At 39.8% G+C, this 27,096-nt stretch overlaps 1 protein-coding gene across 2 annotated transcripts in view; it reads left to right on the forward strand.

Annotated features, from left to right (window-relative positions):
• LOC106613633 (cAMP-specific 3',5'-cyclic phosphodiesterase 4D) overlaps window positions 1-27,096 on the forward strand; it is a 166,676-nt gene that overhangs the window by 8,472 nt on the left and 131,108 nt on the right. For both annotated transcript variants that reach the window (XM_045687395.1, XM_045687396.1), the window contains exon 5: window positions 3,799-3,867. In XM_045687395.1, coding sequence (XP_045543351.1) covers window positions 3,847-3,867 — 21 coding nt within the window. In that variant the 5' untranslated portion in view covers window positions 3,799-3,846. The remainder of the gene's footprint in view (window positions 1-3,798; window positions 3,868-27,096) is intronic.

The raw sequence follows: 27,096 nt of genomic DNA on the forward strand, positions 1-27,096 counted from the left end.
TTGTGGAAAAAGTCCCCAAATGTCATACTTTAGTAAAAGTAAATAGAAAATGACTCAAGTAAAAGTGGAATTCGCCCAGTAAAATACTACTTGAGTAAATGTCTAGAAGTGTTTGGTTTTAAATATACTTAAGAATCAAATGTAAATGTAATTGCTAAAAAATACTGAAGTATAAAAAGTAAAAGTATGATAATTTCATATTCCTTAAATTAAACAAACCAGATGGCACAATTGTCTTGTTTTTATTTATTTATGGATAGCCTGGGGCACACTCCAACACTCGGACATAATTTACAAATTGAAGCATTTGTGTTTATTTACTCCGGCAGAAGAGATGCAGTAGGGATGACCAGGGATGTTATCTTGATAAGTGTGTGAATTTGACCATTTCTATCCTGCTAAGCATTCAAATTGTAACAAGTACTTTTGGGTGGCAGAGAAAATGTTTGGAGTAAAAAGTACATTATTTTCTTTAGGAATGTAGTGGAGTAAAAGTTGTCAACAATATAAATAGTAAAGTACAGATACCCAAAAAACGACTTAAGTAGTACTTTAAAGTATGTTTACTGAAGTACTTTACGCCACTGGTAATCAGTAAAGTAAATGTTGGATTACCCAAACTCAGTAACGTAATCTGATTACTTTCAGTTACTTGTGGATTAATTTATTCTTAAAGCATTAGAGGAAGACAAAGGATCCATCAAACACATTTGGTGTGTCATCATAGTGGTCCCTGACTTGTGTTCAGACTCGCTCAGGTGGAACATACTTAAACTTGTGCCTTTTTTCAGTGTTTAATTGAATATCATTGAGAAAACTGAAAGGTGTCATAATGTGTTTTTTAGAAAACATCCTTTCTGAATTTAAACATAATCATCTAGTTTGTCAAAAGTATCTGTAATCTGATTACAATATATTTGCTGGAAATTTAACTGATTACAGTTAATTTTCTTGTAATCAGAATACTCCCCAAACTTGTTTGTCAATATTCTCTTGGTATTTTAATAGGATTGTAATATAGACCTATCTATTGGTCCAATAATTGTATTTTTATTTCTAGGTAATCTTGTTCTATTATTTATGTAGCCTACATGGTGTAGGCCTAGCTATAAATGAATTAGGCATCAGTGTAACTGATCATATATTAACTGTAGCTAGTGAAGTTAACACATTTCGGACTAGTTGTTCAGGAAAATTCTGAAGAGTTTTTCTGAATGTCCTTTCGTATCTGTTCCTTCATTGTAACTTGGGCCACATTATTGTTCAGGCTATTCCAATTTACAAAATTGCTAAGAAGTTCAGAGACTTTAGATTGTGCAAGCATGATTATTATATTTGGCAAAGAAGACTGTTTACCTTATGTGTACTGGTACAGAACATTCAGACGTTTTTATGAACAGCGCTTAATGGCTGTTTGGAAGTCCTACATTACCATATGAATTTGGAATGAATTTCCCAGAAAATATTTATACAATCTTACCCTCCTCTCGTTATCTTCCCCTCTTCCTGTTCAACTAATTTATCTCTCTGTCCCTCTCTCACACACTCTCACTCACTCAGTCATGCTATCAAACTTACTGCTGATTGAGTATAAATAGAAGGTCCTCAGCCTCTGCTGGAGTTTGCATGCAGTGCCAAGAAACTAAGCTAACAATTGTAACCTCTTGTAAATCTGTATCCCATTCAGACGTTCATAGTAGCTCTTCTGCTCAGTCAGTCATGGGTAGACAGTGTGGGACAGCATGGTCGGTGGTATGACAAAAATGCGTCCCTTCGCATCCTGTACAAACATTTCACATGGAGTCACATACATACGTAGTTAACAACAATTTACTGTTTCACAGACATAATCCCCCTGTCTGGTCTGTATACTGTCTGTATGTTATTGTAGTACCTTTTGAATGGGGAAATGTTTAACAGCTTAGATGGCAGCTTATTATATAGCACTCTGTTGACAAGCGCTTTACAAATAAAGATTATTTTTACAGTAGTAGCCTATACGCAGTACTTAATGATTGTGAGGGGCAGTAACTAGAATGCACAGTGTATGGTAGTCTTCTGATAAAGATTACTTTTTGTGTCCTGTAGATGGGGTACTACTGCTTTTCAACAGATTTTTTCCAATTGCCATGGAACAAAATATGCAATCTGAGCTTGACTGACGCTTAGAAAATATTTACAAAACTGATGCCCAAATATGCAGTGTTTGTAGTTTGGCAGCCTGTGTGACAAGCTGTATAATGAAGATAAACATTTATTTGGTTTCATTGGATACGTCAGATTCAGTTTGCATACACTACTTGGAAATTGATGTCAATCACAACAGCAGGCTTTAATTTGATACAGAGATGTAATGTGGGAAAATAAACCACAATATAAATGCATGGTATGACAAAACTGTATTTTACGTAACTTGGGTTACTTACAGTGGGATAGGACAGAGGGCACTGTTTAGGCCCAAGATGTTTCTAAACAGCTTCTACCCCCAAGCCATAAGACTCCTGAACATCTAATCAAATGGCTACCCAGACCCCCCCCCTCTTTTACACCGCTGCTACTCTCTGTTTTTATCATCACTTTAATAACCCTACCTACATGTACATATTACCTTGACTAACCGGTGCCCCCGCACATTGACCCCTGTGTATAGTCTCGCTATTGTTATTTTACTGCTGCTCTTTAATTACTTTTTACTTTTATTTCTTATTCATTTATTACTTTTTTTAAAACTACATTGTTGGTTAAGTGCTCGTAAGTAAGCATTTCACTAAGGTCTACACCTGTTGTATTCAGCATATGTGACCAATAAGATTTGATTTCATCATGGTAATTTCAGTGCCAATCTTAGGGTGTTGTCCTTATCTTTTCTTATCACTGTATCTTTCTCAGCCCAAACTTTGATATACATACGCTAATTCTATTTGACTTTAAACCTTATTAATAATGGAATTGGCTTGGCTAAGTTAACTTAATTTAACAAACATTTGAATCTATCCTTAGGAGTCATACAGTATCCAAAGAGTGTGAATGCTTGTCCTGTTAATTATTCAAGACGTTGGGCATGTTTTTCTGTTCTTATCACCTTCCAAAGGTTTTATAATTTACATGCAAAAGTTAGCCCTCTTAGGATTCAACAAGCATTACTGCTATGAAACCGTAGTGTGCGTCACTATGCAGAGAACTTCAAAAGAGGTCCTGTGTGTATTTTTATGACAGTTGTTAAAAGAGCACACGGTTAATAACAGAGAATTCAGTATTATGCACTTTATTTTATAGACTGAGATAGGCCTAGATGTTTTGCGATAAGTTGTTTTGATGTTTGGGATTCACAGTATGACGTATTAACTCACATTCCAAGGAGCAATCAAATCAATGCGTATCATGACTCATAGGCAATATTAACATTCACTGCTATGGGAACACATTGAAAAACAAATCACGTATTTAAAGAGAATGTGCACTGTACTTAACTATATTATGAGCCTCACTGAAGTGACACAGATGTATGTAATAACGGTCCGTTCTGGTTCATTAACCACTTTTTCTTGGAGAAAAAGGCCCCCCAGTGAGAGAGAGGCCCACTATTCACTAGTGTACTTATTCCCTAGAATGCATTGTGAAAGTTTGTTGAACAGAATAGCTCATCCTGAGCTATGTTGAGGTTCTTGTGGAATAATGATATATTCTGCACTGGTAAAATAGGTATTTTCTTCAGCTGTATAAGTAAGATCTGAAAAAATGAGGGTAGAAAAGTGATGACAAGGTATCTCAACCCAACTCTCTGTTTGCCTCCCTCAGCTGCGGTCTTGCCACACCGGGTGAAGGCGTCCCAGAGCTTCTGTGTCAATGTCTCGGCTGTTGGCTGAGGTAATTAAGATTCAAAGCTGTGTTCCCTCCCACCACACCCCAACCACTTCCTTACCTTATCGCCCCAAGAGTTATGGCTGTGACGGTCATGGAATTTTGGAGGATGCTTATTTGTCAGCCAAATGACCAACTCACCAAAATAACCCAGCTAACATTTCCATGTGGGGCCTATATGGTTAATGGAGGGCTGTTTCACAGGCCCCATGAGGGAAACCCAACAGGGACAAACAAGGTTTTGTCCTCCGTATCCACATTTGCCCCACATGTGGTTGCCATGTTGGGCTTCATAAGTTGCCCTAGTGATTTACCCAAATGGGTTACAGTGCATTCGGAAAGTATTCAGACCCCTTGACTTTTACATTTTTTTGTTATAGCCTTATTCTAAAATGGATGAAATTGTTTTTTCCCGTTATCAATCTATACACAATACCCCATAATGATAAAGCAAAAAAAGGAAATATCACATTTACATAGGTATTTAGACCCTTTACTCAGTACTTTGTTGAAGCACCCTAGGCAGCGATTACAGGCTTGATTCTTCTTGGGTATGACTAGTGTTGCAAAGGGTCAGAAACTTTCTGGTAAATTTACGGAATTTTTCTGGACATTTTCCATGGGAAGTTAAGCCTGGGAATTTTGCTTAAATTCATTAAAAAAAGTAAGCTAATAACAGTGAACCTTTTTTGTGGGATATACATAAGGCAATTCTAGGTCTTGTGGCATATTTTGGTTAAACTATCCCCAATTCAATTGCATGCAAGGTGCATTCTTCCATCACATGTACAGCTGTCTCTCAAGATCTTGCACACTAATGAGATGCTATTGAGCCCACGCTACTACACTGTCTGAGCCAAGGACTACATGCTTTCTGGTAAGTTTTGATTACAATACTGGGTGGGGTGAATATATTGTATATGACATACATGATTTTTTTGTTATTTAGTAAATAGTAGCCAACAGCAAAGTATGTTTAAATCATTTGTAACTTGTTAATTTCTGCTAGTTAGTTTTTCCTACCTTCACATCACACCCATTGGCTGTGCTGCTCATGCATTGAATCTGCTCCTCAAGGACATCATGGCACTGAAAACAATGGATACACTCTACAAGAGAGCCAAAGAAATGGTTAGGTATGTGAAGGGTCATCAAGTTAAAGCAGCAATCTACCTCACGAAGCAAAGTGAGAAGAAACAGAACACCACATTAAAGCTGCCCAGCAACACCCATTGGGGTGGTGTTGTCATGTTTGACAGTCTCCTGGAGGGGAAGGAGTCTCTCCAAGAAATGGCCATATCACAGTCTGCTGATATGGACAGCCCCATCAAGACGATCCTCCTAGATTATGTATTTTGGGAGAGTGTGGTAAGCAGCCTAAAACTCCTGAAACATATAGCAGTAGCCATTGCACAGATTTAGGGAGACAAAGCCATCCTGTCTGATGTTCAGACTCTTCTTGCAGATGTAAGATAAGAAATCCGTTCTGCCCTGCCCACTTCACTGTTGCTCCAAGCAGGGGAAACTGCAGTTCTGAAATACATCAAAAAGCATGAAGACTTCTGCCTGAAGCCCATATACGCCACAGGGTACATGTTGGACCCCAAGTATGCTGGCAAGAGCATCCTGTCTGGTGCAGAGATCAACAAGGCCTATGGTGTCATCAATACCGTGTCTCACTACCTTGGCCTGGATGAGCGCAAGGTTCTTGGCAGTCTGGCGAAGTACACTTCCAAGCAAGGGCTTTGGGATGGAAATGCAATATGGCAGTCGTGCTGACATATCTCATCAGCCACCTGGTGTACGGGACTTTGTGGATCTGAGGCTCTCACCTGATGCCTCCATCCTCCAAATCACACCAACATCCCCCTCAGAGCGCAACTGGTCCTTGTTTTGGAACACATACACCAAAGCACGCAACAGGCTGACCAATGCAAGGGTTGAAAAATTGGTGGCCATCTGGGCAAATTTGAGGCTTTTTCCACCTGACAACGAGTCATTCGCATCAAGGTTGGAAAGTGACAGTGAAGATGAGGCCCAGAGTCTGATGTTCAAGAGGTGGAAATTGAGGAGGTCCAGGGAGAAGACATGGAAGCCTGAGAGGAAGACCACCAAAGCCTTAGTTTCTAGACCATCATTTTACAGATGTATGTTGAAAACGTTTTTGGGAGATGCGATGGATCATTGGGGATCATTCAATATTCCCTTTCTTTTGTTGTTCAGTGAAATCACCATCTGAAGAGTCAACTCATTTAACTAAATTGCTTTTTAAAAATTTATATTGGAAGGATTGAATCATTTGCAATGATGTCTACTTACGATAAGGTAAAGGTTTATGTTTCACTCTCCATATGATATGGTAAATATATCCAATGCAAAAAAACATCTACATTTAAATGGTATTAATATTAATTTGCATATATTCCTGTTAATTCCCATATTCCCACAGAAAGTTTCCACCTCTGAATATTCCCCAAAATGTGCAACCTTAGGTACGATGCTACAAGCTTGCACACCTATATTTGGGGAGTTCCTCCCATTCTTCTCTGCAGATCCTCTCGAGCTTAGTCAGGTTGGATGGGGAGCGTCGCTGCATAGCTATTTTCAGGTCTCTCCAGAGATGTTCGATCAGGTTCAGGTCTGGGCTCTTGCTGGGCCACTTAAGGATATTCAGAGACTTGTCCCGAAGCCACTTCTGTGTTGTCTTGGCTGTGGCTTAAGGTCGTTGTCCTGTTGGAAGGGGAACCTTCGCCCCAGTCTGAGGTCCTGAGCGCTCTGGAGCAGGTTTTCATCAATGATCCCTCTGTACTTTGCTCCGTTCATCTCTCCCTCGATCCTGACTAGTCTCCCATTTCCTGCCGCTGAAACAAATCCCCACAGCATGATGTTGCCACCACCATGCTTCACAGTAGGGATGGTACCAGGTTTCCTCCAGACGTGATGCTTGGCTTTCAGGGCAAAGAGTTCGATCTTGGTTTCATTAGACCAGAGAATCTTGTTTCTCATGGTCAGAGTCCTTTAGATGCTTTTTGGCAAACTCCAAGCGGGCTGTCATGTGCCTTTTTATTGGTCACTGAGGAGTGGCTTCTGTCTGGCCACTCTACCATAAAGGCCTGATTGGTGGAGTGCTGCAGAGATGGTTGTCCTTGTGGAAGGTTCTCCCATCTCCACAGAGGAACTCTTGAGCTCTGTCAGAATGACCATCCGGTTATTGGTCACTTCCCTGACCAAGGCCCTTTTCCCCCGATTGCTTAGTTTGTCAATGCTGCGGTCATTTTTTTGGAACCCTTCCTGACCTCATGACTTGGTATTTGTTTTGACATGCACTGTCAACCGTGGGACCTTTTCTATAGACTGGTGTGTGCCTTTCCAAATCATGTCCAATCAATTGAATTTAGCACAGGTGGACTCCATCCAAGTTGTAGAAACATCTCAAGGATGATCAATGGAAACGGGATGCAGCTGAGCTCAATTTCAAGTCTCATAGCAAGTGGTCTGAATACTTACAGAAGTTTACATACACCTTAGCCTAATACATTTAAACTATTTTTTTCACAATTCCTGACATTTAATCCGAGTACAAATTCCCTGTTTAGGTCAGTTAGGATCACCACTTTATTTTAAGAATGTGAAATGTCAGAATAATAGTATAGAGAATGATTTATTTCAGCTTATATTTCTTTCATCACATTCCCAGTGGGTCAGAAGTTTACATACACTCAATTAGTATTTGGTAGCATTGCCTTTAAATTGTTTAACTTGGGTCAAACGTTTCGGGTAGCCTTCCACAAGCTTCCCACAATAAGTTGGGTGAATTTTGGCCCATTCCTCCTGACAGAGCTGGTGTAACTGAGTCAGGTTTGTAGGCCTCCTTGCTCACGCACACTTTTTCAGTTCTGCCCACACATTTTCTATGGGAATGAGGTCAGGGCTTTGTGATGGCCACTCCAATACCTTGACTTTGTTGTCCTTAAGCCATTTTGCCACAACTTTGGAAGTATGCTTCGGGTCATTGTCCATTTGGAAGACCCATTTGCAACCAAGCTTTAATTTCCTGACTGATGTCTTGAGATGTTGCTTCAATATATCCACATAATTTTCCTACCTCATGATGCCATCTATTTTGTGAAGTGCACCAGTCCCTCCTGCAGCAAAGCACCCCCACAACATGATGCTGCCACCCCCGTGCTTCACGGTTGGGATGGTGTTCTTCAGCTTGCAAGACTCCCCCTTTTCCCTCCAAACATAATGATGGTCATTATGGCCAAACAGTTCTATTTCTGTTTCATCAGACCAGAGGACATTTCTCCAAAAAGTACAATCTTTGTCCCCATGTGCAGTTGCAAACCGTAGTCTGGCTTTTTTTATGGTGGTTTCGTAGCAGTGGCTTCTTCCTTGCTGAGCAGCCTTTCAGATTATGTTGATATAGGACTCGTTTTACTGTGGATATAGATACTTTTGTACCTGTTTCCTCCAGCATCTTCACAAGGTCCTTTGCTGTTGTTCTGGGATTGATTTGCACATTTCACACCAGAGAACGTTCATCTCTAGGAGACAGAACGCGTCTCCTTCCTGAACGGTATGACGGCTGCGTGGTACCATGGTGTTTATACTTGCGTACTATTGTTTGTACAGATCAACGTGGTACCTTCAGGCATTTGGAAATTGCTCCCAATGATGAACCAGACTTGTGGAGGTCTACAATGTTTTTTCTGAGGTCTTGGCTGATTTCTTTTGATTTTCCCATGATGTCAAGCAAAGAGGCACTGAGTTTGAAGGTAGGCCTTGAAATACATCCACAGGTACACCTCCAATTGACTCAAATGATGTCAATTAGCCTATCAGAAGCTTCTAAAGCCATGACATCATTTTCTGGAATTTTCCAAGCTGTTTAAAGGCACAGTCAACTTAGTGTATGTAAACTTCTGACCCACTGGAATTGTGATACAGTGAATTATAAGTGAAATAATCTGTCTGTAAACAATTGTTGGAAAAATTACTTTTGTCATGCACCAAGTAGATGTCCTAACCGACTTGCCAAAACTATAGTTTGTTAACAAGAAATTTGTGGAGTGGATGAAAACGAGTTTTAATGACTCCAACCTAAGTGTATGTAAACTTCAGACTTCAACTGTATGTAAATTGGGTATTTTTGTTTTTATTTTTAGTAAATGAACATACATTTATAAAAACCTGTTTTCGCTTTGTCATTAGGGGGTATTGTGTGTAGATTGATGATTTTTTTAAATGTATTTTAATCCATTTTAGAATAAGGCTGTAACGTAAAATAGTCAAGCAGTCTGAATACTTTCCGAATGCACTGTACATCTGGGTAAAGGATGGGTGTATAGTGAGACCCATATGGGCAATAACTAGGCTGTGAATGTGATTTTCAATTGGGCTGCCCACCTGGGACAAACCTGTGTTTGTTCTCAGTCTCCATGCGGGCCCCCGATTCTGCTGCCCAAGCAAGCTTTCTTGCTGTTGCGGCTGGGGGTTCCGCTAGCAGAACGTTTCTACAACATCCGGTGATACAGTCTGGTTCGAATCCAGACTGTATCACAACCGGACGTGATTGGGAGTCCCATAGGGCGGCGTACAATTGGCCATGCGTCGTCCGAGTTTGGCTGGTATAGGCCATCATTGTAAATGAGAATTTGTTCTTAATTGACTTGCCTAGTTAAAAAAAACATATCCATTGTTTTTGTCATAATTGCTGAAGTGCAGTAAATGTGGTTGGAGAACTGATGGACAGCAGTATTCAAACTTTATCTCAGATTTTTTAAGCCAATTTAAGTCAGGGCTTAGACAGGACCACTCACGAACACTCAGTACCTCTTGGAAAGCCATTCTGGTGTGTTTTTGGCATTAAAATGTGTGTAATTGTAATCCAGATGAAAAAGGAAACTATCCCAGGGTTAGGTATTCAGAGGACTGAGGCCGGTTTCAAAATAAATATGAAAGGAGCAAAGCCCAGCTAAAAAGTTAGTGGACACACCCGGCCTAAGTCTTCTGAATATATATATATATATATATATATATATATATATATATATATATATATATATATATATATATATATATATATATATATTTTTTTTTTTTAAATGTAATTTTAAATCAGCAGATGTGAAGACTCTGCCTTCAGAAAGTATTCATACCCCTTGACTTATTCCACATTTTGTTGTGTTACAGCCTGAATTCAAAATTGATTCAATTGTTTTTTTTTCTCAACCATATACACATAATACCCCATAATGACAAAGTGAAAAATGTATTGAAAATGGAATGCAGAAATATCTCATTTACATAAGTATTCTCACCCCTGAGTCAATACATGTTAGAATCACCTTTGGCAGCGATTACAGCTCTGTCTTTCTGGGTAAGTCTTCTGGGTACACCTGGATTGTACAAAATGTGCACATTATTTTCCATGTTCTTCAAGCTCTGTCAAGTTGCATGTTAATCCTTGCTAGACAGCCATTTTCAAGTCTTGCCATAGATTTCTAAGACAATTTAAGTCAAAACATTAACTAGGCAACTCCAGTGTATATTTGCCGTTGTGTTTTAGGTTACTGTGGTTTTGCCTGTGCTTAACTCTATTCTTTGTTTTTATCCTAAAAACACTCCCTAGTCCTTGCCGATGACAAGCATACTGTACCCATAACATGATGCAGCCACCACCATGCTTGAAAATATGAAAAGTGGTACTCAGTGATGTGTTTTGTTAGATTTGCCCCAACATAACTCTTTGTATTCAGGACATAAAGTTAATTTCTTTGCCACATTTATTTCCGTTTTTAATTCAGTGACTTATTTCAAACAGGATGCATGTTTTGGAATATTTTTTATTCTTTACAGGCTTCCTTCTTTTCACTCTTGTCATTTAGGTTAGTACCATGGAGTAACTACGATGTTGTTGATCCATTCTCAGTTTTCTCCCATCACAGCCATTAAACTCTGTTTTAAAGTCACCATTGGCCTCATAGTGAAATCCCTGAGTAGTTTCCTTCCTCTCCAGCAACTGAGTTAGGAAGGACGTCTATCTTTGTAGTGACTGAGTGTACTGATACACCATCCAAAGTGTAATTAATCACTTCACCATGATCAAAGGGATATTCTTTGTCTGCTTTTTTTATGTTTACCCATCTACCAATAGGTGCCCTTTGCAAGGCATTGAAAAACCTCCCTGGTCTTTGTGGTTGAATCTGTTTGAAATGCACTGTTCAACTGAGGAACCTTACAGATAATTGGATGTGTTGGGTACAGAGATGAGGTAGTCCTTTAAAAATAATGTTAAACACTATTGCACACAGAGTGAGTCCATGCAACTTATTGGGCTCTATTTTAACAAACCTATGTGTTGCCTTGGAATCAACTCCAATTCTAATGTTAGTCCGTTATAGTTTGTTAAATGGCTTACAGAAACGAAATAACAAAATGTAGACCTATCTTTGCTAAATACATGAACCCATTTGCAGTCCATATTGTTCTAAGTAATTGCATGGCTTCAGTAGCATTCACACTGATATACAGTAGGGCTCTAGGCCTACTGTAAATTACATTATGGCTCAGCATGGACATGCCTGACATTGTCAATAAGCAAAATTAAATTAAACATTGATCAGGCCTGAAAGAGAATGAATTATTCAATCAAATTCTAAACTAAACAAAACAACAACTTGTTTTAAATAGTCTGTCACACTTACAGGCACCATCATTTCTCCCTGTGGGCATATAATATTAAAACAATGCAGACTATTGAGGGTTTTATGCGCATCCAAACTTGACAAAGTAGCTGGACAAAGATCCAATATAAAGGGAGAATGTTTGCTCACCGTTAAACTCTTCCCAAATTGGCCTATGTTTTATGAACATAATCGGAACCATCTCCTGAAGTTGCATTGCAAGCGCGGCAAGGACGTTGTCACTGTAATACCAGAAAGGTGAATCATTCTAATAAAGTGGGTTGGAACATCATTTTAAACAACACCATATAAATAGTCAGAAAATTGCCAGGATAAAAAAGACAGTCATTGCTGTTGAACCAGTCTTCATTATTACCATGGCCTTTTTTGCCTTCCTTATCTCACCTCATTTGCTCACTTTGTATATAGACTTATTTTTCTACCATATTATTGACTGTATGTTGGTTTTACTCCATGTGTAACTCTGTTGTTATATGTGTCAAACTGCTTTGCTTTATCTTGGCCAGGTCGCAATTGTAAATGAGAACTTGTTCTCAACTTGCCTACCTGGTTAAATAAAGGTGAAATAAAATAAATTATAGTAGGCCTAAGGGAGGGCTTGTGTTTTGAACGTATGAAACGGAAAACAAACAGTTGTTACAGGTTACAGAACTTGTAAATATGAGGTTCACTGGTATTCACCGAGGTTCTCATCTCTCGTTTCATGATGGGCATGTAGCCTACATCATGGAGGGGGTTTTACCCACAACCAAAACGGGACCTGCATGGCTAAATTAATGTGGGCCTTCCTACAATGCATAGATTAAAAGGGAATGTCGGCTCACTGTTTTACTCCTCTCAAACTTGATACTTTAGTAAAGCTTTGGTGATTTAAGATGTATTTGCAAGTGGTCTCAGTAGCCAAACCCTTTATCGGCTTCGCGATTTCATTGGGCAGACATAAATACGAAGTATACAGGCACCAAAAGCACATTAGGCTACTCTTGTTCAATGTGCATATGGGTAGTGTGCGTCATGGCTGGATATGCTGCCTTTCCACTGTCAAAAGTCATGCCATAACCAACTGCGTTACTGGTTGGTCTTAAATATCACTAACACCACTGCCTGAAATTATCACTTTGGATCATGTTTTTAGGAATGCACCTCAAATATTTCCACCCCACCTATCTGGGCGCAAGTGAGCTGATATAAGACAGGTAAATTGCTGGAAAATGCCAGTGTGACAGTATTTGCATGACGAAATTGCAAACTAACGTGCATTTAAAACTAGTGCCGCCGAAACGCCAGCCAAAAGTAGAGCCTATTATGTGACTTGTGAAGAACATTTTTACTTAGGCTTGCCATAACAAAGGGGTTGAATACTTATTGACTCAATAAATCTGTAAAAATGTCTAAACACATAATTCCACTTTGACAATATGGGGTATTGTGTGTTTCTCAGTGACACAAAATCTAAATTTAATCAATTTTAAATTCAGGCTGTAACACAACAAAATGTGGAATAAGTCATGGGTTGTGAATTCTTTCTGAAGGCAGTGTATATATATATATTTTTTTAAACAGTTATGAGCAGTGCTTAATTTGACCTCTGGTTTGGACTGTTTTGTTCCGGAACACATTTGTCAGGATATGGCACATCTCGTGGCATGAAAAATATTTTGCAATGTAGAAATCCTAATAAAAGCAATCACAGTTCATCCAACTTGACTCCTCTGTAATTCTCCTGGCTGCCTCCCTAAAAAAAGTAATGTGAAAATAGTGCCTGATATTCTAAGAATTTATTTGTGTTGGTCTTCATGGTTTGCGCAACACTGTAGCCTGTATAAACCAATGCGTGGCCATTGCAGTGGTGAGAGAGAGAAGCAAGCCTATATCTCTCACAGAACTAGAATGAGTAACTTTATTTGATCTCTCTCCCCCTCTTCATAATTTATTTTATTAAATTGAGATACATTTGCCAAAGTTTTAGAATCACTGCTGTCTATTCAAAAATAAATTACATCATTCAGAATACTACACCAGGAGTAGGCCTATAATTTAGCCACAGATGATCAATAGGCTATTTTTTTTTTAAAAGATGTTATCTGTGGATTGTGTGTAGCCCAATCACAAGGCACGCTTACAGTCGGGAACGTGTGGCAAATCTGTCAGTGAACAGCATGCAGCCTAAACAGGCCTTTCGTATTCTTTTAAATACAATCAAGGGAAAAGAGAGGTTGGAAAGCAAATGGATCCTGATTAAAAGAAAAGACTAATCTGTCTGTAGGCTACCAAGTTATCAACTTCTAAACAGGAGAGAGAAGCTTTTGGCACGAGTGCATCGGCCACCGCCTATGAGTGAGCTGCACATTATTGGGTGAGTCAGTGAAACTGGAAAGGTGTTTTTTTTATTATTTTATTTTTTATTTTTTTGGACTAACTACCTACTCATTGTACAATATGTGTGTCTCCACACATGTAGGCCTAGGCTATTGATGGAATCAAGGCAAGGTTGTTTTTATTGATGTCAGATTCTCAGTTTGTCAGTGTCAAACTACAATGCATTCAGAAAATATTCAGAACCTTTGACTTTTTACACATTTTGTTACATTACAGCCTTATTGTAAAATGGATTAAATAAAATAAAATCCTAATCAGTCTACACACTCAATAATACTCAATGACAAAGTGAAAACTGTTTTAAAAAAAACCCAAACAAATGCCTTATTTACATAAGTATTCAAACCCTTTGTTATGAGACTCGAAATTGAGCTCCGGTGCATCCTGTTTCCGTTGATCATCCTTGAGATGTTTCTACAACTTCATTGGGAGTCCACCTGTAGGAAATTCAAATGATTGGACACAATTTGGAAAGGCACACACCTGTCTATATAAGGTACCACAGTTGACATTGCATGTCAGAGCAAAAACCAAGCCATGAGGTCAAAGGAATTGTCCGTAGAGCTCCGAGACAGGATTGTGTCGAGACACAGATCAGGGGAAGGGATCCAAAAAATGTCTGCAGCATTGAAGGTCCCCAAGAACACAGTGGCCTCCATCATTCTTAAAACTTCTTATGGCTTGAATCCCGTTAGCGGGATCGATATGACGACAGCCAGTGAAAGTGCACGGCGGCAAATTCAAAACAACAATCTCAATTAACATTTCTCAAACATACAAGTATTATACACCATTTTAAAGATAAGATTCTCCTTAATCTAACCACAGTGTCCGATTTCAAAAAGGCTTTACGGCGAAAGCAAAACATTAGATTATGTTAGGACAGCACCTAAACAAGAAAAACCACACAGCCATTTTCCAAGCAAGCAGAGGCATCACAAAAACCAGAAAGTCAGCTAAAATGAATTACTAACCTTTGATGATCTTCATCAGATGACACTCCCAGGACTCAATGTTACAAAATACATGTATGTTTTGTTTGATAAAGTTCATATTTATATCCATAAACCCCATTTTACATTGGCGCGTGATGTTCAGAAAATGTATTCCCACCAAAACCCCCGGTGAATGAGCACATCAATTTACAAAAATACTCATCATAAATGTTGATAAAATTTACAACAGTTATTGAAAGAATTATAGATATACTACTCCTTAATGTAACCGCTGTGTCAGATTTTAAAATAGCTTTTCGGCTAAAGCACATTTGTCAATATTCTGAGTACGGAGCTCAACCATCAAAGCAAGCTATACAGATACCAGCAAAGTTCTGGAGTCAACTAAACTCAGAATTAGTATTATAAATATTCCCTTACCTTTGCTGATCTTGGTCGGAATGCACTACCAGGACTCCTACATCCACAAGAAATGTTATTTTTGTTCGAAATTGTCACGTCCTGGCCAGTATAAGGGTTAATTGTCATTGTAGTTTGGTCAGGACGTGGCAGAGGGTATTCGTTTTATGTGGTTCGGGGTGGTGTGTTTGTTGAAGGGGCATTTGATTTAAGTATTCCGGGGTTTTTGGCCACTGTTTGATTTTCATGTATTCTATGTTTAGTCTAGTGTGTCTGTTTCTATGTTTGGTTAATTGGGGTTGGGACTCTCAGTTGAAGGCAGGTGTTGTCTATTTGCCTTTGATTGAGAGTCCCATATATTAGGGTGTGTTTGTGTTTGTCATTGGTGGGAGATTGTTCTGTGTTTAGCCTTGTGCCTTGCCAGACTGTTTTGTTGATCGTTCGTTCTTTTGGTGTTCATTTTGAATATATTAAACGTCAAGATGAGCATAAACATACCTGCTGCATTTTGGTCTCATCACTACGACAACTGTGACAGAAATACTCCATATTTATGTCCAAATACCTCCGTTTTGTTCGTGCGTACAGATCACTATCCAAAGGCATAACACGTGAGCGTAAAATAAGAGACAAAAAGTCAAATAGTTCCATTACCGTTCATAGAAACATGTCAAACGATGTTTACAATCAATCCTTAGTGTCTTTTTAACATAAAACGTCGATAATATTCCAACCGGACAATAGCGTATTCATTACAGAAGAAAAAGAATGAGCGGCGTGCCAAACGTGCCCGCGCAGTAAACAACTCACTGGTCCCAGGCAGTCCACTGATAGACTGAGCTCCTATTCTCTGCCCAGTAACAGGAGACGCATGAAACAAGTTTCTAAAGGCTGTTGACAGCCAATGGAGGCCTGAGGAAGTGCAAAATGACCCCACAGACACTGTAGTTTGAACAGGGATTAGATAGAAGAACTACAAATCACTTCCTGGTTGGATTTCTTCTCGGGGTTTTGCCTGCCATATGAGTTCTGTTATACTCACAGACATCATTCAAACAGTTTTAGAAACTTCAGAGTGTTTTCTATCCAAATCTACTAATAATATGCATATCTTAGTTTCTGGGAGTGAGTAGGAGGCAGTTTACTCTGGGCACGTCAGTCATCCAAGCGACTCAATACTGCCACCATCCATAAGAAGTTAAATGGAAAAAGTTTGGAAACACCAACACTTTTCCTAGAGCTGGTCGCCCGCCCAAACTGAGCAATCGGGGGAGAAGGGCCTTGGTCAGGGAGGTGACCAAGAACCCGAAGGTCACTCTGACAGGGCTTCAAAGTTACTCTGGAGAGGGGAGAACTTTCCAGAAGGACAACCATCTCTGCAGCACTCCACCAATCAGGCCTTTATGGTAGTGGCCAAATGGAAGCCACTCTTCAGTAAAAGGCACTTGACAGCCCGCTTGGAGTTTGCTAAAGAACTCCCAGACAATGAGAAACATGATTCTCTAGTCTGATGAAACCAATATTGAACTCTTTGGCCTGAATGCCAAGCATCACATCTGGAGGAAACCTGGCACCATCGCTATGGTGAAGCATGGTGGTGGCAGCATCATGCTGTGGGGATGTTTTTCAGCAGCAAGGACTGGAAGACTAGTCAGAATCGAGGGAAAGAAGAACAAAGTACAAGGAGATCCTTAATGAAAACCTGGTCCAGAGTGCTCAGGACCTCAGACTGGGGCGACGGTTCACCTTCCAACAGGAAAACAACCCTAAGCGCACAGCCAAGATAATGCAGGAATGGCTTCGGGAATAGTCTTTGAATATCCTTGAGTGGCCCAGCCAGAGCCCGGACGAACCCGATCGAACATCTCAGGAGAGACTTGAAAATAGCCGTGCAGCGACGCTCCCCATCCAACCTAACGGAGAAGATCTCCAGAGAAGAATGGGAGAAACTCCCCAAATACAGGTGTGCCAAGTGTCGTAACGTTGGCTGTCATTAAATGTCAAGGCTGTTATATTATCAAATCAATTCTCTATGTAATTATTCTGTGATTTAAACAAATCACGGAATAGTAATTAACTAGGAATGTTTAAAGAGTTACTATTTCCAGAATTTAACTCTCTTCAGATATTTTCATATCTTATCGATTACAGTCACTTATTAATGTCGCAAACCCTTGGATATCGGCACGAACCCTAGCATAAATTGGCTTAACTAACTAAATAATCACACACAGAATTATATAAACACACACACAATAGGTCATACATTGGTTACTAACATGATACAAAGAAAAGTCCCTAGTGGATGAAATCGATATGACGGCTTGGTAGACAAAGGAAAGTGGTGGGGACAGCTCAAGAGCGGGAAAGGCAGAGTGGACACGTACATACAGTTGATAACCACGCTCATGGAAATGCTAACCCTTTTGCACATGAACAGCCATTCATTCAAAAATAAATTGCATTTTACATATTTACGAGTGTATGCCTTTGTCCCTCTCTGTGATCACCGGTCCGTCTTCTGGATAGTCAGTCGACAGAAAGTCTCTGGTTCGTCCACCAGTGATCAAAGTCTTTCGTAGTCGTAGCTTGTTATAATGAATACGTCAGGCGTACTAATTGTCGTTCGATAGTGAAATGTTCTTTAGAATGGATCTTTCAGAGTACCGTTTGATCGGTCGCGTTTACCAGACTAAAGTACTCCAACAGCTGCAGACTGAATGCATAGTCTTCAGTTGTAGAGATTTTCTTCTTAACCATTTGTAACGTATGGACTGCTTCCCTACGTCCTCTGGTCTGTATTTAAATTGCCAACCATTTCAACATGTCGCTACCGCTCCATGCTCTCTGGTCTCAATGGTTGATTATTCAGGTCATAGCTAGAACCACTTCACACACCGGCAGCAACCCGGCATGTTTTGGTCTAATCTACGTTTCGCCGAAAGTGGGTTTTATACTAGAGTAGAGAAGGGGCTTCCATGACGCCGATGTAAATGTCTGTGCTCACGGGGGCGTGGCCACTGAATGACCATAAGTTACTATGAAAAACAATTCTCATTTAGAAGACAAAAAATCACATCTTTCCAAAAGTATTCTTATAGTTAATCATTTATTCTATACAACATTCAGATGCAAACCCCATAATTGAGAAGTGTATACAAACAAAGATACAGTAATGTGGGTCTCCTGTCTTTCACGAGGTCACCAAATGAAACAAATTCGGCAAGGTCATTCCTTGATTTCCCACCGACCATTCGAACCGTCCGGAAATACAGAAATACTGTTTCATCATTCAACCTTTTTTGATGTTAAAGGTTGGCCAAGTCTCTCTCTGTGTCCCACAGTCAGACATTCCAATCCCAATACTACAGACCCAGAAGCAGCATATTTAGGACCATTATAAAACTGTGGTGAGAGAGAGAAAGGGGGAGCGCTATGATCTTCCCCTCAGGGGCACGTCATGACACAAGCTTGTAGCATCATACCCAAGAAGATTCGAGGCTGTAATCGCTGCCAGTGTTTCAACAAAGTACTGAGTAAGGGTCTAAATACTATATAAATGTGATGTTTTTGCATTGTTATTATGGGGTATTGTGTGTAGATTGATGAGGGAAAAAACTATTGAATCCATTTTAGAATAAGGCTGTAACATCACGAAATGTGGAAAAAGTTAAGGGGTCTGAACATGCACTGTTGCCTGTCATTTCAATAATTTGTGAGGTAATAAAAAAAAGGTGTAGAATTGCATGAAATGTATTTATAAAGGCCACACTTTTCCCGGACCCTAGGCTTCAATTTCTTTTCCCCATGTGTACAACTTCTGCAAGCACCTCTCTCTACTCTACTGCTCTATGTCAGCACACAAAAGCGAAGATAATGCATGCAATGCTTTATTATAAAAACATTTTTATGAGTTCTCGTACCTCAGAGCCCCCCCCAGGTCACCCCCCTCTCACGCTCACTTTTGGTTCCGGCACCTTCCAATTTATAAATTAAGCACAGGTTATGGTGGTTATTTTATTTTCATGACAATCTTCACCCATAACCTTCGGTTACACGGTTATATGGTAATTGTGCCAGCCCTACTGAGAGGCTCCTTGTGCGATAAACTTGGGCCATAAGCACAAAGCATATAGCGTCACTGGATGCAATTTGTCCATGTATTAATGCTTTACTATCTCTGTCAAATGTCTTGTTTAAGTATGTGTGTGATTGTGGGTAGACTTGAAAGGCCCTTCCGTCATAGTCTTAGGCATTCCTCATTCTTGACATGGGGCTCTGCTCTGCTGTCTCAAAGCATGCTCACACATAGCGCTCTGAACCTCTGGGGTCCAGGGTGAAGTGATTTTACCAGACTCAAAGGCTGTTATGTCAACTTTGAGGTGTCGGAGGATTGTGTTCTGTACCGGAATATTTTCAGCTCCATGTTCTATCGAGGAAAATGTAATTATTCTGTTCTTGCTAGCATAATTAAATGGGGAAAAGTTATTTATTTCAGATTTGGAGAGGATGAGAGCTGTGAATTAATGTGTTGAATTCTCGTAAATAATGGTGATTTCACATTTAACACTGATGTGCCCAGCTCTTGACGCCACAGCTCATGTTCTCATTATCAGTCGTGTTTTTCATTCCTACTTATAAAATCAATTATTATGATTGTGATATTTAGTTAAGAGGCCTCCTGCTGATTTCCCCAGAAAGTGGAGCTGTAAGAGTGAGGGAGACACACACACACCATCAAAACACTATTTTCCCTAACCCATTAACCTAACACTAACTCCTAAACATAACCCCTAATTCTAACCCTGAGCCTTTTTTCCTTGTGGGGCTGGCGAAATGTCTCTCTTATGGTCCCCACAAGGATAGTAAAACCAACAACACACACACACATACACACACAATGGTACTGAGACAAACAAACCCACTGATTGAACAGAACTCTCTTTGTACATTTAGTCAAGAGGCCTCCTGCTGATTTCCCCAGGAGGTGGAGCTGTAAGAGAGAGCGAGACCACACACACACACACACACACACACACACACACACACACCATCAAAATCCTATTTCCCAAATTAAGGCTGTGGAGGTCATGAAATTTTGTCAGCTGGTGATTGTCAAGCAAATAACTGCCCGTCTCACGGTAGTTGACCATTAATTAACATGAACACATTTAGCATCTCTAGGTTTCCACACATATCCTACAAGCCACTGATTTAGACCTTTGGAACATCTACATTTTAAAAAGTCTCAATCCATGTAATATAAATCCATTATTTATTTTAGACCGGTCTAAAGAAACATGATATAGTCTATTTCAGAAGAACAGAAAAGCATACTCTGAGTTGTCCTTATGTTAGGCCCTGATCTGGCTATGCCATATGGCTGTGGGCTACACTGGGTCATTTAGCAGACAAATTTGCTTAGAATTCTGTGGCATTATTTATAGTAGGAAGAATACAATTGAACATAGCTGACTAAAATATAATGGATATTTTCTCCAAACGATTTGAGGGAGTGCGCACATGCGGATATTCTGTGTTGAGCAGTTAACAAAGAAGCAGGTCCTCTTATATCTTTAATTTAGAGTTATTTATGCAACATTAGTTGCCATCAAACGTTGGGCTATATGTTTAGATTTTTAATACATTCTAAGACTGCATTATGCGACTCTAATGATGATTTGAAAAAAGTAGCATAACAGGCATGAGCTCTGCTTTGTTTTTTTGCGCAGGTTACACACACTTCATCAGTCTCTTATTTACAATTTGACAAACTTGATAACTTGATAATGCCTCGAATTTCCCGGTGGCATCCCCTTTGTGTGGCCATAATGCCTCTAAAAACATCCATGCTTTTTGCAGCCAGTGGCCGTTGTGCCCTTGGGCTGAATAGAATAATGATAATTCCCTTCTCCCAGCTGTGTGCTCCGAAGTACCTCTCACTCACATGGCTCTCTCAGATATCTCATTTCTTATTACCCAATGCCAGTCACGTGATTGGGTCCTTCTCACAGGCTACAAGTGAACACCGACACATCGGGGATGAAACTGCGCATCCTTATCCAATTCCAAGGTGCATATTGAAGATGTTGAAAAAAACTGTCCACATTTACTTTTCATCAGTCAACAGGATGAGTAGAACAAACGTACAGCAAAAGTACAGCAAAAGCACTAGCCTATGTCAATCTACTATGCCCCATATTACAAAAGTAAACCTATTCTGAGCAAGAAATAAATATCCTAATATAGTCTGGGACAGTTGTGGGATGCAATAGATCATAAATTAATACAACCACTAGCATCAAAAACGATTTTAAAAGCGATAAGGCTGACGCAATCGATCAGAATGTTTATCTTAAATTATCTTCCCCAAACGTGAAACTCGTGCTGCGTATGTATGCCATTGTAAAGCGAATTGATGTGCTGAGTTTTAAGAAGTTATTTGGCCACTTTAGTTGTGATACAATCCTTATCAAAACAAATAGGCCTATGGGCTCGGCTACATGAGGTGTGCGACTATGATTGGAAAAAGTTGCAAAAAAGGTGTGTTTTTTTATTGCCTTACTGTACATAAGCTGGGCATCATTCACAAGTGATAGGCTAATATTGTCACCCATCAGACTATACTTGATTTAATATTGTCTTTACATATACTAAATCATACAGTACCAGTCAAAAGTTTGGACACACCTACTCATTTCCAGGGTTTTTCTTTATTTTTACTATGTTCTACATTGTAGAATAATGGTGAACACATCAAAACTATGAAAACACATGGAATCATGTACTAACCAAAAAAAGTGTTAAACAAATCAAAATATAGGTGTGCCTTGTTAACTTTTAACTTAATGCTTTTGAGCCAACCAGTTGTGTTGGTATACAGATGATAAGATTAAACTAAAATTGTATTGGTCACATACACATATTGAGCAGGTGTTATTGTGGGTGTAGTGAAATGCTTATGTTCCTAGCTCCAACAGTGTAGTAGTAGCTAACAATTCACAACAATACACATAAATCTAAAAGTAAAATTATGGAATTAAGAAATATATAAATATTAGCATGAGCAATTTCGGAGTTGCATAGACTTAAATACAGTAGAATAGAATACAGTATATACATATGAAATGAGTAAAGCAGTATGTAAACATTAAAGTGGCCAGTGATTCCATGTCTATGTATATAGGGCAGCAGCCTCTAAGGTTCAGGGTTGAGGAACTGGCTAGTGATGGGTATTTACAGTTGCAAGAAAAAGTATGTGAACCCTTTGGAATTACCTGGATTTCTGCATAAATTGGTCAAAGAATGTGATCTGATCGTCCTCTAACACAACAATAGACAAACACAGTGTGCTTAAACTAATAACACACAAATTATTGTATTTTTCTTGTCTATATTGAATACATCATTTAAACATTCACAGTGTAGGTTGGAAAAAGTATGTGAACCCCTAGGCTAATGACTTCTCCAAAGATAGTCAGGAGTCAGCTAACCTGGAGTCCAATCAATGAGACGAGATTGGAGATGTTGGTTAGAGCTGCCCTGCAATATAAAAAACACTCACAAAATGTGTTTGCTATTCACCTGAAGCATTGCCTGATGTGAACCATGCCTTGACCAAAAGAGATCTCAGAAGACCAAATATTAAGAATTGTTGCCTTGCGTAAAGCTGGAAAGGGTTACAAATGTATATCTAAAAGCCTTGATGTTCATCAGGTCACGGTAAGACAAATTGTCTATGAATGGAGAGTTCAGCTCTGTTGCTACTCTCCCTAGGAGTGGCCGTTCTGCAAAGATGACTGCAAGAGCACGGTGCTGAATGCTCAATGAGGTTAAGAATCCTAGAGTGTCAGCTAAAGACTTACAGAAATCTCTGGAAAATGCTAACATCTCTGTTGACGAGTCTACGATACGTAAAACACTAAACAAGAATGGTGTTCATGGAGGACACCACGGAAGCAGCCACTGCTGTCCAAAAAAACATTTGCTGTACGTCTGAAGTTTGCAAAAGAGCACCTGGATGTTCCACAGTGCTACTGGCAAAATATTCTGTGGACAGATTACACTAAAGTTGTGTTGTTTGGAAGGAACACACAACACTATGTGTGGAGGGAAAAAGGCACAGCACAGCACACCAACATCAAAACCTCATCCCAACTGTAAAGTATGGTGGAGGGAGCATCATGGTTTGGGGCTGCTTTGCTGCCTCAGAGCCTGGACAGCTTGCTATCATCGACGGAAAAATGAATTCCCATGTTTATCAACACATTTTGCTGGAGAATGTAAGGCTATCTGTCTGCCAATTGAAGCTCAACAGAAGTTGGGTGATGCAACAAGACAACGACCCAAAACATAGTAGTAAATCAACAACAGAATGGCTTCAACAGTAGACTGGTTGGCTCAATACGCCATCTGGAGTGGCCCAGTCAGAGTCGTGACCTCAACTCGATTGAGATGCTGTGGCATGACCTGGAGCGGTTCACACCAGACATCTCAAGAATATTTCTGAACTGAAACAGTTTTGTAAAGAGGAATGGTCCAAAATTCCTCCTGACCGTTGTGCTGGTCTGATCCGCAACTACAGAAAATGTTTGGTTGAGGTTATTACTGTCAAAAGAGGGTCAACCAGTTATTAAATCCAAGGGTTTACACACTTTTCCCACTGTCATGACGTTGGCCTGTGGGTTAGGTTTATGCCCCCCCCCCATAAATACCTTTCTCCCTTCCCCTCTCTGAATCTACTGAAGGACGTGAATAGCCTGTGTTAAATATAGAGAGTCTGGGAACATCAAACAAATGGGGAAAGGTACCACATATTTTGTTAATAAAACCAGTTGGAAATATGCTTGGGAACGTAATGAGTATGTATGTCAGTTCGGTTGTCATCTGAGACATTATGACTGATGACAGGATGACATAAACTGTATCTGAGAAAGTATACGCCCTCTAGTTATCAGAGTCACATGGAATTGTTATGCAATTGAAATGTTTGATATTGAAAATGTTTGTTAGGAGATGAAATGTAATTTTAGCTTCCGAATGAGAGATTTGGGTTTTCATAAGGAAAGTGCCCTGCTCGATCAGTGGCCCAACCCTGTGAAGAGACAGGGGTTATAAACGATGAAACACCTCCCTCCCCCTCTCCACTATATAAGCTTTGACGAAAAGATAACAAGTGGTTCCAGTACGGGAGGTCTGCAGCCTCTACGTTAGAAGGACACACATGTCAAGAACAGAACTAAGCCAACCTCGGCGTGAGCTTTGGTGGCGAATGGTATGAACTTTGAGCTTATTCACTACAGAAGTGCTACTTCCTAGCCGTTGAGTTAGCAGCGGCCGCTGCTTACGTGGGCTAAGAAAGGACGGACGACGGATCCAGTCTAACAACCAGACGAAGATACCACCACGTATCCAATTGACCACCATTGACATTCTTCCGAAAACAGGGAGATCTGTTGGCCAACCCGGCCAGCATCTACGACCAATCTACCGAAGCGCAGCTCAGAGTAAATATTTATTGCATTTTCCTTTTCCAAATGGGCGGTAATTTAGAATGCATAAGATAATGTATTTACGATAGCATAGCTGCTGTTTCTGTGTTCCTAAATCTTCCCGCTCTTTCATTCAAGCCCAACCCCCTTTCCTTTGTGTAACCAGCTTTCATACAGGTTCCATTCACCAGGGGTGAATTCTGTATGACATCATTGTATTCTGTGTATTTGTAATTCTGTGTGATTAGTTAGGTATTTAGTAAATAAATAATTAAACCCAATTTTGTATTGCTGATTCAACTTGTTAGCCAGGGTTCGTGAAGATAGCCAAGAATTTACAACTTTCAATATGAGACTGAAAATAAGACAAGGGTTAATATTGACTGTTATCGATGTAAAATATTACAAAGTATTTTAAGAGTTTATTCGGAAGATAACGGCTCTATAAACGTTCTTCCGTGGTGCCCCGACTTTCTAGTTAATTACATTTACATGATTAGCTTAATCAGGTAATATTAATGACAGAGAAATCATTTTATAAGTTAGCATGTCATATCACTTAATCCGGCATAGCCAAAGACACGACACCACCCTACACTGTGGATGTTTACATGGTGTGTTCAATAAAGACATGAAAACATATAATTGTTTGTGTTATTAGATTAAGCAGACTGTTTGTCTATTGTTGTGACTTAGATGAAGAAGAGATCAAAATGTATGACCAATTTATGCAGAAATCCAGGTAATTTCAAAGGGTTCACATACTTTTTCTTGCCACTGTACCAGTCTGATGGCCTTGATAGAAGCTGTTTTTCAGTCTCTCGGTCCCAGCTTTGATGCACCTGTACTGACCTCACCTTCTGGATGATAGTGGGGTGAACAGGCCGTGGCTCATGTCCTTGATGACACGAAGTTCCTTAGGAGCTGAAGCAGAGCTCACGTCTGTCGACCCCATCTTGCTAATAGCCCTATTTGGTAAAAGACCAAGTTCATATTATGGCAAGTACCGCTCAAATAAGCAAAGAGAAGCAACAGTCCATCATTATTTTAAGACATGAAGGGCAGACAATCCGGAAAATGTCAAGAACTTTGAAAGTTTCTTAAAGTGCAGTCGCAAAAACCATCAAGCGCTATGATGAAACTGGCTCTCATGAGGACCACCACAGGAAAGGAAGACCCAGAGTTACCTCTGCTGCAGAGGATACTGTAAGTACATTAGAGTTAACTGCACCTCAGATTACAGCCCAAATAAATGCTTCACAGAGTTCAAGTAACAGACACATCTCAACATCAACTGTTCAGAGGAGACTGAGTGAATCAGGCCTTCATGTTCGAATTGCTGCAAAGAAACCACTACTAAAGGACACCAATAAGAAGAGAATTGCTTGGCCCAAGAAACACCAGCAATTGACATTAGAACGGTGGAAATCTGTCCTTTGGTCTGTTGAGTCCAAATGTGATATTTTTGCTTCCAAACACCATGTCTTTGTGAGATGCAGAGTAGGTGAACGGATGATCTCTGCATGTGTGGTTCCCACCGTGAAGCATTGAGGACGAGGTGTGATGGTGTGGGGGTGCTTTGCTGCTGACACTGTCTGTGATTTATTTAGAATTCAAGGCACACCTAACCAGCATGGCAACCACAGCATTCTGCAGCGATACGCCGTCAGTCCCACTAAAAGCAAACTAGGTCAATCATTTGTTTTTCAACAGGACAATGATCCAAAACACACCTCCAGGCTGTGTAAGGGCTATTTGACCAAGAAGGAGAGTGATGGAGTGCTGCATCAGATGAACTGGCCTCCACAATCACCCGACCACAACCCAATAGAGATGAGTTGGACCGCAGAGTGAAGGAAAAGCAGCCAACAAGTGCACAGCATATGTGGGAACTCATTCAAGACTGTTGGAAAAGCATTCCTTGTGAAGTTGGTTGAGAGAATGCCAAGTGTGTGCAAAGCTGTCAAGGCAAAGGGTGGTTATTTTTATTTGTTTAACACTTTTGGTTACTACAGGATTCCATATCTGTTGTTTCAGAGTTTTGATGTCTTCGCTATTATTCTACAATGTAGAAAATAGTAAAAATAAAGAAAAACCCTTGGATGAGTAGGTGTGTCCAAACTTTTGACTGGTACTGTATGTGTGTGGAATGTTTTATTTATTTAGAATGGACCATTATCATGCACCTCGAAACGGGGGGAAAGAATACATGTTATCTATGCAGTTAAATAGTGAATGGAGGACGCTTTCCCGTGGTTCATTTTCATGCCAGCCAGGTAGGCTATTCTCCTGTTGTAAAGA

Source organism: Salmo salar, chromosome ssa10, assembly GCF_905237065.1.
Source record: "Salmo salar chromosome ssa10, Ssal_v3.1, whole genome shotgun sequence".
NCBI lineage: Eukaryota > Metazoa > Chordata > Actinopteri > Salmoniformes > Salmonidae > Salmo > Salmo salar.